The 13,691-nt window shown below is 34.7% G+C and overlaps 1 protein-coding gene across 3 annotated transcripts in view; it reads right to left on the bottom strand.

Moving 5' to 3' along the window:
• The window catches only part of LOC116166157 (ras-specific guanine nucleotide-releasing factor 2-like), a 41,812-nt gene that overhangs the window by 21,560 nt on the left and 6,561 nt on the right, over positions 1 to 13,691 (bottom strand). For 2 of the 3 annotated variants that reach the window (XM_031481015.1, XM_031481018.1), the window contains exons 1-2: positions 7,418 to 7,475; positions 1,758 to 1,935 (exon numbers count right to left, since the gene is read on the bottom strand). In XM_031481015.1, coding sequence (XP_031336875.1) covers positions 1,758 to 1,901 — 144 coding nt within the window. In that variant the 5' untranslated portion in view covers positions 1,902 to 1,935; positions 7,418 to 7,475. Of the gene's footprint in view, positions 1 to 1,757; positions 1,936 to 7,417; positions 7,476 to 13,691 lie in introns of those variants that run through there. The other variant, XM_031481016.1, reaches the window with a different exon arrangement.

The raw sequence follows: 13,691 nt of genomic DNA, 5'->3' as shown, positions 1-13,691 counted from the left end.
TGCTTTGAAAGTTATTTAAAAAACAGATATATAACGAGCAAAATTGCAAATGAGTATAGTGATAAGATAAAACACTCTTAGAAAATGGAGTCCCACAAGGCAGTAAATTAGGTTCACTATTATTTATAATTTTTCGTAAATAAGATATTTCAAATAATAAACCCCAATATATATACGCAGACGAAGCAATATTATTCGCATGGTGTTATAGACAATAGGCTAAAATATGACGAACACATAAATTACATATACGGTCAAATTAAAAGACAAATTGAATGTTTTACATATGTATTATCCACATATTGTAGACATCAAAACTATTAGTATTGTTTATAAATTGTTAACAGAATCACTTAAAAATGTTAGATAATTTACAATGCAGGATATTAAAATTAATCAACAGAAAATCTAATGGAATCAACAAACAAGAATTGATTAAGAATTTTGATACGCTAACAGCAATCGGGCTGTATAAATATTATCATATTATTAAAAATATAACAACTCATGGTCATGCAACACGAAGAAGGAAATATAAAGTTCCTCGTTATTACAATAATTATGGAAGAAGAACCTTGAAGTGTCTAATCCCTCCACTGTTTAATGACATTGATGAAAACATAAAAAATAAAAAAAAGTGACGTTCGACAATTATATGTATGTATACCGGAAAAAATCAAATTCCAAAATTCCAAATTATTAGTATAATATATCTATTATGCAACAAAAAAATGAACAACAAATTAATACGTAGAGTACACAATAATACAAACAAAATGAAAGAGAATTTCTATAGTTTTGACAAAAAGTTTTGGCTAAAGTAGTAGGCCTTGAATAACAAAACATAAAATTAATTAAATTAATAGATATGTCTAAAAATTGTAATGCAATCGAAGGCATAAACAAATTAATTAACACTAATATAACTGAAAATTTCGACTCGTGTGGAAAGAAATATATCAATATTTGGACAAACTATATCAAATAATTTACATGCGTACACAATAGTATATAAATAGATATAAAACATTTCTGCGATGCGTAGTTTTATAAAATGTATCGCTGAGACGAATATTATATAGAGAAATATGGGAATTGATAGCTGACAGCAAATGAGGTGCATACAATTTGTTGTGTATAATATTATACAGAATGGTAAGACTGCCTGCCTCCGTCCTGCTTACGAGGGAGCTAAAATTGTATTTAAATAGAAAGAGGTCGTAGTTGTAACCGCCAACGGGATAAACTCGTTCCTTTTTAAAATACAACAATTTCAAAAATCGTCTTTGGGTAGCTGCCATTATCTTAATCTACACTTAGTTATGAGAAAATCAAACCACAGAACAGAGCAGTATTCCAGTGCTTTAAGCGTATCCAACTCGGTAACAGACCTTGAATGAACACTTAAATTTTTGACAGGCCAATGAGACTGTGAGTTGGTTTATCATGCTAGGGAGAAGAATTGTTTAGTATAGTATGCTACGAGCTCCTTGGATGCATTGTTTTCCTTCACTTTCTTCCTTGTTAAAATTTTTAGGGGTTGATTTCTCCAAGTATAATATGTTGTGGCTATTCTTGTTTAGCATTTCGCATGCTGTTTTATAATTGCTTTACTAGTACCACAGAGTATTTAAATCTGCGATATTACGAATAGATATATAATCCTAGTACAATTTATAATCCAGATTTCAATTTTTGCTACTCGCTAATCCCCCGCATAGAAAACTATAACGTATAAGGCTATTAGTTGCACTTACCTGGTAGAGCACAAACCATCGTAACTGCCATTTGCTGCTGTCAGCAGAACGTTTATGCAAATATCCCGATTGCGAATTGTCATTTTGAGCGCGTTCTGATAACATAATAAGCTGATTTTCGTTAAGTCGAATTGTCCGTTGCATTGTAGGACTTCAGTGTGCTCTGCTAATTTGGTACCTAGAATTTTGAGAAACTCCATGAAATTTCGACGCGCAAATTCAACACACGTTGCAAGTGCATGCAACAGATAATGCGAGAAACGTGTGAAATGTGAACCACGGCAGTTTCACAGTGTTGTTTTGTGACAGTTCACTTTCTGATCGATTGTTTTTCCGTGTAAGTGTAACTCATCAAAAGGTTATTCGATTTACTGTTTGATCTAATTAATCTACATGGATGAGCTATGGCATGGAGATGTTAGTCTACAACTTTATCAATTATTGAGCGCTTGATTTATATAATAAATTATTATGTCATAAATTGCGTACGGATCTTATGGAATGGCAAAGGTCGGCTGCAAATTATTTATTAGCACTCGGCTGCCAATTACCGAACATTTCAATTTGCAAATGGCGCAAAAATGAATCTAGGAATTAGCGGTTACAAACACTTTACATTGTTCCGTCTTAAAAACGAGATTTAATTAGAACATGGCGTATGGTTTTTAGAATTATTTTAACAGACTTCATTTAATTAGAAGCAAGAGGTTTCTTTTGATTTTAAAGACAAATATAGAATTACGTTTAAAGGTTAAAGGTTGATTGCTTGTCACAGTCTACAGGTTATTTTCATGATCTAATTACAATAAAGAGTTGACTTAGGGCTACAGCTTCTTAAATTACCTACGCAAGTTAACCCATTCAGATTGAATATCGAGTCAAGTTAGAACTCCGTATACCCGTAATGCTTATTTTTACTTCTGAAAAAGGCAATATGTATACAATATACAAAAATAATATGTAGAAAGCCGCTCTACAGCTGGATAATGAGCGCGTTCGTGGAAAATGTATGAACAAGAGAGAGAAGTAGTAAGTCAGACACAGAGGGTGACGTGATGAGTGACAGGTGAACTTTCTGCAAAGCAGCATCGGGACTAGAAGCGAAAGGTTAGGCCTTCGACGTGCATATGTCTGGTGACCAATTTTTATCCAATCTGCTCAACAGATCCTACAAACTGTTTAGATTGGTGGAGGTTTGAGAGTACGGGTGAATGTCATGTATATTTATAATCTTTTATTGAAAGCCTACTCATTTATGAAGTGCTGACAATTTAAAGTGTGGGGTAGTTTCCTTTCTCCTTCTAGATCGCTAAGGGATGCCGTTTATTGATATGAAGGGGGAAGGAAACCCCACCGCTTAGTTCTAGAAAGTAGACTGTGCCACAGTTTCAATAAATGACTAGGCTACATTTATAAGGTTTATATAGTCCAGTCAACCTGTGTTTTTAGTGGGAAAAAAAATAGTATAAAGCTAATTTTTTCTCCATCGACTACTAACATTTAGACAAGTGTTTAACCAAAAGTCCCCGCCCCTACCCCTTTGCTTCCCCCCCCCCCCCTGTGCCACCCTAAACATGAAAAGTGTAGGGGTTTCGTAAATCGCGTCTCTCTCTCGATTACTAAACAACATATCGGATTGCAATGTATTTTATTCTCTTTGCTATAACATTGTCTACAAATAAGTTTCAGTTGCCTTTCGTCGTAACTTTTACCGTTTGTTTGTAATTCGTATGAAAAAGTAAAAAGTGGTATATTTTTCGGCACGTAATTTTACTTTTTGTCGCAGAAATTTTCACGCCGACATTTTATCAAAAAATGTTCCCTACAAAAGTTGTAGCTCCCATTATTACCATTAAAATGATATGAAATAGTACTTACTTTGTTGAAGAGCCTGCGAGATTCATCCGGTGTAATGCAGAATGCGTACCCAGTCGTGGCGGGTTCCGTCGAGGTGGGCCGGGCGTTGCAATGCTAATATTGTTGTATAGTGAGTGTTTTTTTAACTTTAAGATACACTATTGCATTTTCTCTAAACTAAACCCAACGAATCTCAGTGAAACCTAAATTCTACCCTTTTTAAATTTGTGTCAAATATTAATTAAGTCCTTGTATAGGTACAGCTAAAAAACGTATTTTAAATAGATTTCTATTATCCAAAATCGTCGAAAGGCAACTGAAACTTATTTGTAGACAATGTCATAGCAAAGAGAATAAAATACATTGCAATCCGATATGTTGTTTAGTAATCGAGAGAGAGACGCGATTTACGAAACCCCTACACTTTTCATGTTTAGGGTGGCACAGAGGGGGAAGCAAGGGGGGTAGGGGCGGGGACTTTTGGCTAAACACTTGTCTAAATAGTAGTAGTCGATGGAGAAAAAATTAGCTTTATACTATTTTTTTCCTTCAAGTGGTGTTTTACGACACAGGTTGACTGGACTATATAAGGTTATTTCAGTTTCATGTTATTACTCAAGTAAATGTGTACAACGTCCTATGTAAATAAATCAACGCCAACACCCAACCTACAACCAACAGCCTACAATAACCTACTTTTTAAAGTTTATTAAATTACAGCTTCCATTGTATGATTTTACATCATGATAACGTACCGTAAGATCATCTTCGTTGTGGGTAAAACAGATGCTTATCAGTTATCACATATTAATCTACGAGTACATACTTGATTCGTGTCAAGATTGCTAATAGATACGGAAAATCAGCACGGATATTTCTGGATTTACAGTTTCAACTAGAAGTAACATGTTACATATGAATAAGGGATTTTTCCCCTTTCCACAATAAAAAAAAACTGGCAGAACCGTCCATAGCTGTAGTAATCAGAAAAATTTGGCTCGTTTGCTATGAAACCTATTATGTTGTGGTATCCATCTAATATCTAAGATAAGTCCAGTGAGAAATCATAATAAAAATATAAATTCAAAGGGATCTGTCATCGAATTGAATTCCTTTCGTTCCTAACTTTGAATTAGAGTGAGATGAATTATTATTTATTAATACTACTTAACTGTACGCACACGATACGATTGAAAGTCAAAACAAAGAACATTTTTATTGTTAAGGGCAACATTTTGGAGAGTTTATTCCAACTTGTAGGTATACAAATTGACCGATCGGAGAATGAGAAAAATGTTATTTTTCTCAAGTAACGCGATTCGAAGTAAACAAAATTGCCAAGAAGAAAATCTTACAGCAAGTGCAGTAATTGCGCCTGCTTTTGTATCACCTTCTATACTTATTACTGCCGATCAATCATTTCGACAATGTAGATGTTCCTCTGATCAAAATCGTACGCTAGTCACCAATACAATGTACACCACCTAAGCAGTTTTGAGTGAACCGATCTAGTAGTTCAAGTTTTTGCAGACTTGATGTCACTATCATGATTCGTTAACAGCTACCTGTTAGTTAAAAAGTTTACTATGATAATGCTTAAAACGTTACATCTTCGAAAATTTAACGCAAGTTAAAGTTAACAGTTACAAGTGAATTGTCCAAATTTTACATCTAGGTTGGTTGGGAATAAGTAAAAAAGGCAAAAACAAATGGGTAATTGAATGTTTTTGATAATGTAGAACGTAAAAGTAGAATAAAGAATCAAACACATTATTTTGCTCAAAAATACGTAATACTTAAGTTGCCACTCATATATTATCACTGAACGTACAAGCGTCATGTGGCACGTAATTCAAACAATAAAATATCAATATAGTAACAAATAACCAATGTAACGGACTAAATAAACGGAAGTTCAAATTAACGAAGGTTAACAGAAGCGTTAACATTTTTATAAGTTAACTTAAAAGATAATCCACTACGCAAATCAGTAACTTCGTTAATTAACGATTAACGGATTAATGAGTTAATGCCCATCTATGAAATTCTGTGAGCAATTCAGACGGAAATCTTTGTGCGCTATTTGAATTGTCGTGGAAACTGACGTCACAATAAAAGTACATGTATATTGCATAGTCATGACAAGACTCAAATTATGTTAGTATTAAACACCGATTTTGGCCAATAGCCGAAAAATATGTTCTAGCCACCAGTATATTGCCAGTGTTCGAAAAACCGGTAACCCACAATTCGTCTTGGATTTTTTGTATTGCTAGAATGGGTACTGGCATTTGTCATATTGCCAAAACACCTCGAGCACACAAAAAATCTACCGAATAACCGATTTTTTTGTGTTTTGAAAGAGGTGGACTTGCCTCCAGAAATGTCGTACCTAGGTGGTGTGCTCGCAGTAGTAAAGAATCTGGACTTAGTTAAGCTTAGCTAATAAATTCAAGTCAGTTATTACCGTAATTTTTATACCATTAAAAACGATTGTTATTTTTACATTTGAATGTCATACGTAAAAACTTAAACTATTTTTTCATACTAGGTATGTTGCCTGTTGAACGTGGCAATAATTACCAGCACGCCTTGTGGGATTGTAAAGGATTCAGAACGCGTTCTGGGCTACCATTAAACAGCTGGAAACCGACATTTCGGATTCGGACAGTGACAATATGCTGGTGGCCAGAACACGTTTTGTCCATATGTTTGAGCATTGGCCGAAATCGGTGTTTAATCGTAACATGTCCATTGAACCCATTGTATTAGACAAAGTTCAAATAGAAGATAGCTATAAGCTGAAATTATAAATGAAGTTTGGCTCAATTACATTTTCTCTTTCCTTAAAAATCCAGCTCCGGAAAGGCATTCCGCATTACTTTTATACAGACGATATAAATGAAGGAGCTTCTATGCGAGAAAAGATACCTAGTTTGCGAATTGGTTACAAGTGGCACTGCTAAATTACTTATTTTGTTTTAAAATAGTAACCCACTCCAGTTCAGAGTTCTTAAAAACAAACTCGGAGGAACATTTCGCCAGAAAGTTTACCATTGTTGAGAGTTAGGTATGGTATATTGATCCAATAGAGATGTCAAAGCTTATGCATTTTATGCAAAGTGGTAGAAATAGGAGTTGAGATCAAAGGTTTTTATAAATTACCCATTCTATTTAAACCTTTTCCACTTACATCCATATGTATTTAAAGCATATAAAATAACTACATAATAGAAACTAGTAAAAGTTCCTACTCAAAGTTTAAAAAAATGTGCTTACAGTAACAGAGCAAACCTCTGATTTTGTCGTATTAATCTTAAAATTAAAATTGACTGTCTCAAGTGTTTATATCTATACTAATTAAAAATGCATGACATAGACCACAATCACGCTCCTTTAATTATAGAATGCAAACATTCTTTTGCAGGATCTCACAATTAACTGTTCATCAAATTTATGTAAATAAAAGGAGCTAATTAGGAAATCCACTTTAGAGCAAATTAATTTTCTTGTAGAAAATTGTATCCTTCTGACGTCATTGGAAAGGTGCCTAAGAGTAGGTATCTCGTATAATTGTAGGTACAGTACAGCTTAGTCTGATGCACACCTTAAACTCTACTAACAATACATCATTACTTAGAATGAAAAATACAAGTTTACTAACTGAAAAACACTCATGGCCAAAGATATCAAACCGTGATAAGAAAAATTGAGAAAAACATTGCCAGAGATGTGATCTTATCATGCAACATGCAAATGATAAATAAATACAGTAGCATTTATTGTATTAGGAATTCTCATACATTTCCTCTACGACAAGACAACGCTTTCACATTCACCACTACACTCTCTCTCTGTGATGATACTAGAACACTGGGAGAAATTGCGTTTGCGCTCTTATGTTCTCGTTTACAACCCCTATTTTGGTCGATAAGTGCACCCACCCATCTTACGCAACAAGTAGTACAACTTTAGCTTTTCTTTTTTTTAAATACGTTTGTAATAAACTTTCCGTTCCCTTGATTTTATTTGGATATCGACGTACGCGATTAGTTATTTTCAATAAAAAAACGCACCTATACGCATCAGTAACTGGTGAAAGTTAGACAAAAGATGTATTATACGATATTAAGCTTTCCATTTCTGTCAGTGAACAAAGTTTTCATTTTAGAATTTGCATTGCGTCATAGCTTTCCAATTAAGTCGTTTTAGATGACCATTAGGTATCCCCCCAGAATTGGTTTTTGTCTTCTAATTAAAATAACAAGTCTTTGCTCCTTATATCCGTGATAGTACCGTATTCCCGTATTGTGAAAAGAGATTCCGGCCCCATATCACCGAAATAAATGGCATTTAATTTTGCCACCCAAATAGACTTACTGAACTGCCCTATATCTCTTACGAATACCGCTCCAGCTCTCGATGAAGTAACTAACGAAATGCTAATCTATCTTACAGCTCAAATAAAGTCATCTACACTGGAGCTATTTGACGGCGTATGGCGCTGGCGGAGCGTATATGCTGAGCAATGGAAGATGACCACTATAATTCCAATTCATAAGGCGGGAAAGAATCCATTATACGCCGCGAGTTATCGGCAAATAAGTCTGACGACTAAACTTTAGGAAAAAATTGTAAACAAAAGGCTTCAATTTTAACTAGAGAAAAACAAGATGATAGTGCCGCACCAAAGCAGGTTTTAGAAAAGGCCGATCGACAATAGTAGAATTAAGGAACTCAACAAGGGAAATCCATTCCTATTATAGGAAACGACAACATCTCAGCGGTTTTCTTTGTCATAAAATTATAAATGTTTGGTTTAAAGAGCACATGGCTCCATAATCGTGGGGATAAATCTAGTGTTGCCACACATATGATTAAAAATAGTCATATAGTAAATAGTTGACGATATCTGCCTAGGTAAATAGTAAAAATGACTTAGATTGTTATGGAAGATTATAGATTCGTAAAAACAAACACTTCCTAATGAATAATAATGTAGGTGGTCCTTTAGGTCAATCAGAGCTCGTAAACTTTCACTTTCACTATTAGTATAAATAGGGTCGTATTTGTATTCTATTGCTCAGTTGTTTGCTGAAAATGTTACAGATCAACGCGGGAGAAAAATTTCTAGAAGACATGTCATTGATAATAACCTACCAATTATAAATAAAGTGGACCTTTTTACAGTACAAGTATATATGCAGCGAAACTTGTAATTCCCGAAACAAATGGTGCGCCCAAAAACCAAATTGCCCCATGGTGGTCGTCTGAAATAATGGATATGGTTAAACGTAAAATAATTTAAAAAAGCCAGATCACAAATGCATAGATTGATATTAGAGGCAAAAAGAAATTCTTGGGTAGAATATGTGGGAAGCATCAACACCAAGTCGAGTTCCAGCGAAGTATGGAGAAAAGCAAAAAAGATTATGGGTCTGAATAGCACAACAATATTTCTCTTGTTTCGTATAGGAGATCAGTGGTACCACTATTCCCGTGTCTTGCATAAAATATTCTTAAAACCTTATATACATACATATGTTGTATAGGAAGTATTCTTAACTGAGTGAACAATTGAATTTTCTCGTTTACCTCGATTTAACATCACTCGTATAAGATAATTTTGAGTTGTTCTTAATTTTTCAATGAGAGTTTTGAAAGCTCTGCCCCAGCAATGCAAGCCGTATTGGAGCCTTGAATCAATTAAAGCAAAATATATTGCTCTCATCAGGTCGCCGGAACAGAAATTTCGCAAACAGTAAAAAATTCTTATGGATAATAATAATAATGCCTTTACTAAAATAGGCGTAGTTCAGCCATAGGGCTGCTCTTCCACTAAACCTATACAACTGGTAAAAGCGACAGAGCACCTCGGTGTGGCCCCACGGAGTCATTGGATTTGACCCATTTTCAATAGACTTATTATAGACTCAACTAATGGAGTAAACTTTTTGTGCGACATATTTATGTGTTTTTCCCAGTTAATATATTCGTTTAGAATTACTCCTAGGTAATTGAAATTGTCGACTTTGTCGACTTTTTGGCAACTGCAATTATACTGTAGGCAATGATCACTTTAAATCAGAATCAAAAGCAAAATACTATTCATTATACTAAAGTTGATGTATTTTGTTTTGTTAATATTCACTTCCATTTTGTCTACGTGGCACCATGCACTTAATAGCTATAAATCTTCATTAGTATATCGTTATCTCTTAGAATAAAAAAGCGCTATGTCATCTGCAAAAGCACTTACGCGTCCAGCGAACGGCAATTTCAATAGATAATTAATTCATATTAAGAATAAAAGTGCCGACAACACAGCTCCTTGAGGGACCACAGATTTACAAAAAGAGGTGAACTATAGTCATTTTGGATTCTACTTTCTGTAGTCAATGGGTGAGAAAACTACGAAACCAGATTAGAACTACTGATTTAACTCCTATAACCTCTAACTTTGATAGCAGGATGACATGATCCACGAGGTCAAATGCCTTTTTAAAATCTACAAACACACATGTTATTGTTTTTACTAGAATTTAGGCTGTTATGAATCATTTCTGTAACAATAGACAAGGTATCCTCAATGGACATTCCTGATCTAATCCAAATTGCTACGGGCTTAAAAAATTTAATCTGTCTAGATACTTGATGCGTCTGTTTTTCATTAATTTCTCTAAAATCTTTGAAAACACCGATAATAAGCTTATTGGCCTTATATTATCCAACGTTTTAGTAGGCTCTTTTTTGAAAATTGGGACTATCACACTTAATTTTAAGACTTCGGGAAATCAACTAACTAACTAGTAGAACGGAGATTTAATCAAACCCAGTTGATTTTTTGTTTTTCAAGTCTCTTATTACGTCGAGTATTTCAGTATTTGTTACTGGGGTAACAAAAAAAGATTGCGGGTAGCAGTGTAGAGGACTACCCGGAATACTAAAATCCAGGTTTTTGTACACTGAGTCATTGTTGGCCGGACTTTGGACCTTGATAAGGTAACGATTCACATCTTCGGCTATCTGACCTCTCCGTCTTCTAGTTCAATTTTTTGAACATTTTTATTTATTGAACTTTTAATTAGGTTATTAATGATTTTCCAATACTGGGAAGAATCTCCGTTACACCTAATTATTTTATTTGCTAAATGCTCGTTCGTTGCCGAGTCCATAGCTGAGTCACTGCTCATGTTTATACAATAGGTTTTATAATGTAAGTTAAAATTACAGTCGTAAGGACTCTTCTTGCTTACATTATAAAGCTTTCTTACGTTTTGTTAACAGATTAAATCGGTGAGTGTGTGACTTTTTCATCTGTGACTCACTCGCTCACCAAATTTCGTATTCTTGACACTAAATTAAAACCGCCGGTTTGGATTTGTCAAATTGTGATTTAATGCACTTGCGTTTGCCATTTACTGCAATCAATTCAAATTTAAAAGTAAATTATGTCTCGTGCTTCAGAAGAGCAAAAACTCATGCTACTATCTGCAAAAAAAAAAAAATAAAAACCTAATGACAGGGAAAACATCCACTAATTTTACGAATAAACGTATACATCAGAAGTGGAAGGCAGGTACGGCTATACTTTGAATAACATTGGAGATTGGAAAAATTGGCGTAGTGTCAAGAATATACGAAATTATGAAGATCGCTCGAATTGGCGTCATACTCACTCACTCACACGTTCAAGAATAAGACCCTAATATTCAACCACGAGGTAACATATTTAGGTTTTAGTTAAATTTTTGGTCATATTGTTGTGCAACTGACAATTATTAATTGCTGAATGTAGTAAATCTAAAAATTTTGCAAAACACACGTTTATATTTTATGCTGATCGCATTCACCCCAATCAGTATTTATTGCAACGCGATGTTTAAAAGAATTGGCTCTAGCAATTGAAAATCAACCGCGAATTCAGAAAATTATCATGAAAGATTTTTACATGGATGATCTTATCACAGAGGCGGATAGCCCCCAAGGGCCAAGAATTAGTCTTTATCCGTGATAAGGTAAATAATATACATACTTTCGGAAGCAGGATTTCATTTACGCAAATGGGCGTCAAACAATCCAGACGTTTTAAATGAACTTCATACGACTAACGTCACAAATTTAATACTGAACCTTACTCACGATGAATCTTTAAAAACATTAGGGGTAGTTTGGGCTCCTTCTCCAGACCTGATCCAATATAACAAAACGTTTCATTTTAGCTAACGTCTCACAAATGTTTGATCCTAACGAGCCGGATTTCTATTACTTATGACAGTTGTAATAAGCGTTAATCATTACGCGAAGTTTTCCTATAATAAACACCGATTTTGAACCAGCAAAACATTGGTCGCAGATTCGGTTTTAGCTTAGCGTAATCACATTTGCTTTTATTAAAATTGCTATTTTGCTTATCCATTTTTTTTTCTTAGGAGGGGAAATGCATTTACGCACTGAGTGTGGGCTCCCGCGGATATTGGGTATACCCACTAAAACCCCTCCTTAGGCGTCAGCTGCTGAGGCTATTGGCCTTTATTATACAGGGTGACAATTTGAAAACTTACCACCCCCCATATCTTAGTAAATAAACGAGATATTTAAAAAAATCAAAATCCGTTTCGGTAATTCGGAGGGGGAATCACAATGACATAGACATAGTTGGCGACGCAACCCCTCACACCCCCTGCGCCCTAGCCACCCCAACTTTTAAATCTTAAATAGGGACTCCCCATGTGTGATACGTCATTGGAAAGCTCTTAAAAAATGCTTTCCAACCATACCAAATAGCATTACATTTAGGTTAGTAATTATCGTGCAAATCAAAAAATAAACATGGAAAATCGTATTTAACTTGAACTTCCAAAGCCGACTCGACAGCAACTCATTTTTGATCGCCAGTTATAATCTATTCTCAAACTCTTGTCGAACCTTTTCAAATGTTGGTTTTGCAATATTTCGACATTCTTGAATTATTCTCTGTCTTAGTTCGTCTATGTTCGCCGGTTGCGTTTTAAATACGACAGATTTCAAATGTATCATATTAGTTTATTTTTTGATTTGCACGATAATTACTAACCTAAATGTAATGCTATTTGGTATGGTTGGAAAGCATTTTTTCAGAGCTTTCCAACGACGTATCACACATGGGTGGTCACTATTTAAGATTTAAAAGTTGGGGTGGCTGGGGCGCAGGGGGTTGGAGGGGGTGCGTCGCCAACTATGTCATTGTGATTCCCCCTCCGAATTACCGAAATGGATTTTGATTTTTTTAAATATCTCGTTTATTTACTAAGATATGGGGGGTGGTAAGTTTTCAAATTGTCACCCTGTATATCACAAGGTAGGTTCAAAGTTTTGCCAGCAAGAGTTGTAATATGTAATTTAAAAGACTTTCTTTCATTTCAGGATTCAAGTATCAAAGCATCTCATTATGGATATTATCATATCCGGGTGCACAGGACTTGGTCTTTCGGAGGGCAATTTCCAGTTCTTCTAGTGAAAACGGTAAGTTATAATCCAACCTTTCGCCTGTGTCAAAGTTAGGCAACTCTCTCTCCATTGCTTCGGACTTTGAATGATAATTAAATTTAAGACCTAAAAGACACTGGTCGGTAAGACCAATATCAAAAGTTGCACATTTAAAGTCATTAATATTACTGTGCCTTACAAAAATATGTTCAACAAGTGTTTTGGAGTTAACAGTGCTCCTTGTTGGATTGTTTATTGCCTAAAAGATTTTTATATACATATCTAGTTCTTATGGGATAATGGATCAAGGTTTATATCCCCAATTATCCAATATAAACTATGTCATTGAGAAGATTCGGAAATATATTAGGTACCTAATTCATTAGCAAAATTACCTTCCGTATCTTTATGAAGCCTGTAAAGACAAAACAATTCTGATATTTAGTGTTTAAAAGTAACGTATCTTCCGTTTCCATTTTTAGCGCATTTTTTAAGAATTAAAAAAATGTGCTATTGTTTGCGTTTTGTCCGTCAGACCCACTTCTGCCGTTTTGAACTACTTCTAGGGGAATGGTCCTAGAGTCCTGGAATTTTTGCAATAGGTAGCCT

This window comes from Photinus pyralis, unplaced genomic scaffold (assembly GCF_008802855.1).
Source record: "Photinus pyralis isolate 1611_PpyrPB1 unplaced genomic scaffold, Ppyr1.3 Ppyr1.4_LG3a, whole genome shotgun sequence".
Lineage (NCBI taxonomy): Eukaryota > Metazoa > Arthropoda > Insecta > Coleoptera > Lampyridae > Photinus > Photinus pyralis.
This window is presented reverse-complemented; position numbering and strand designations above follow the sequence as displayed.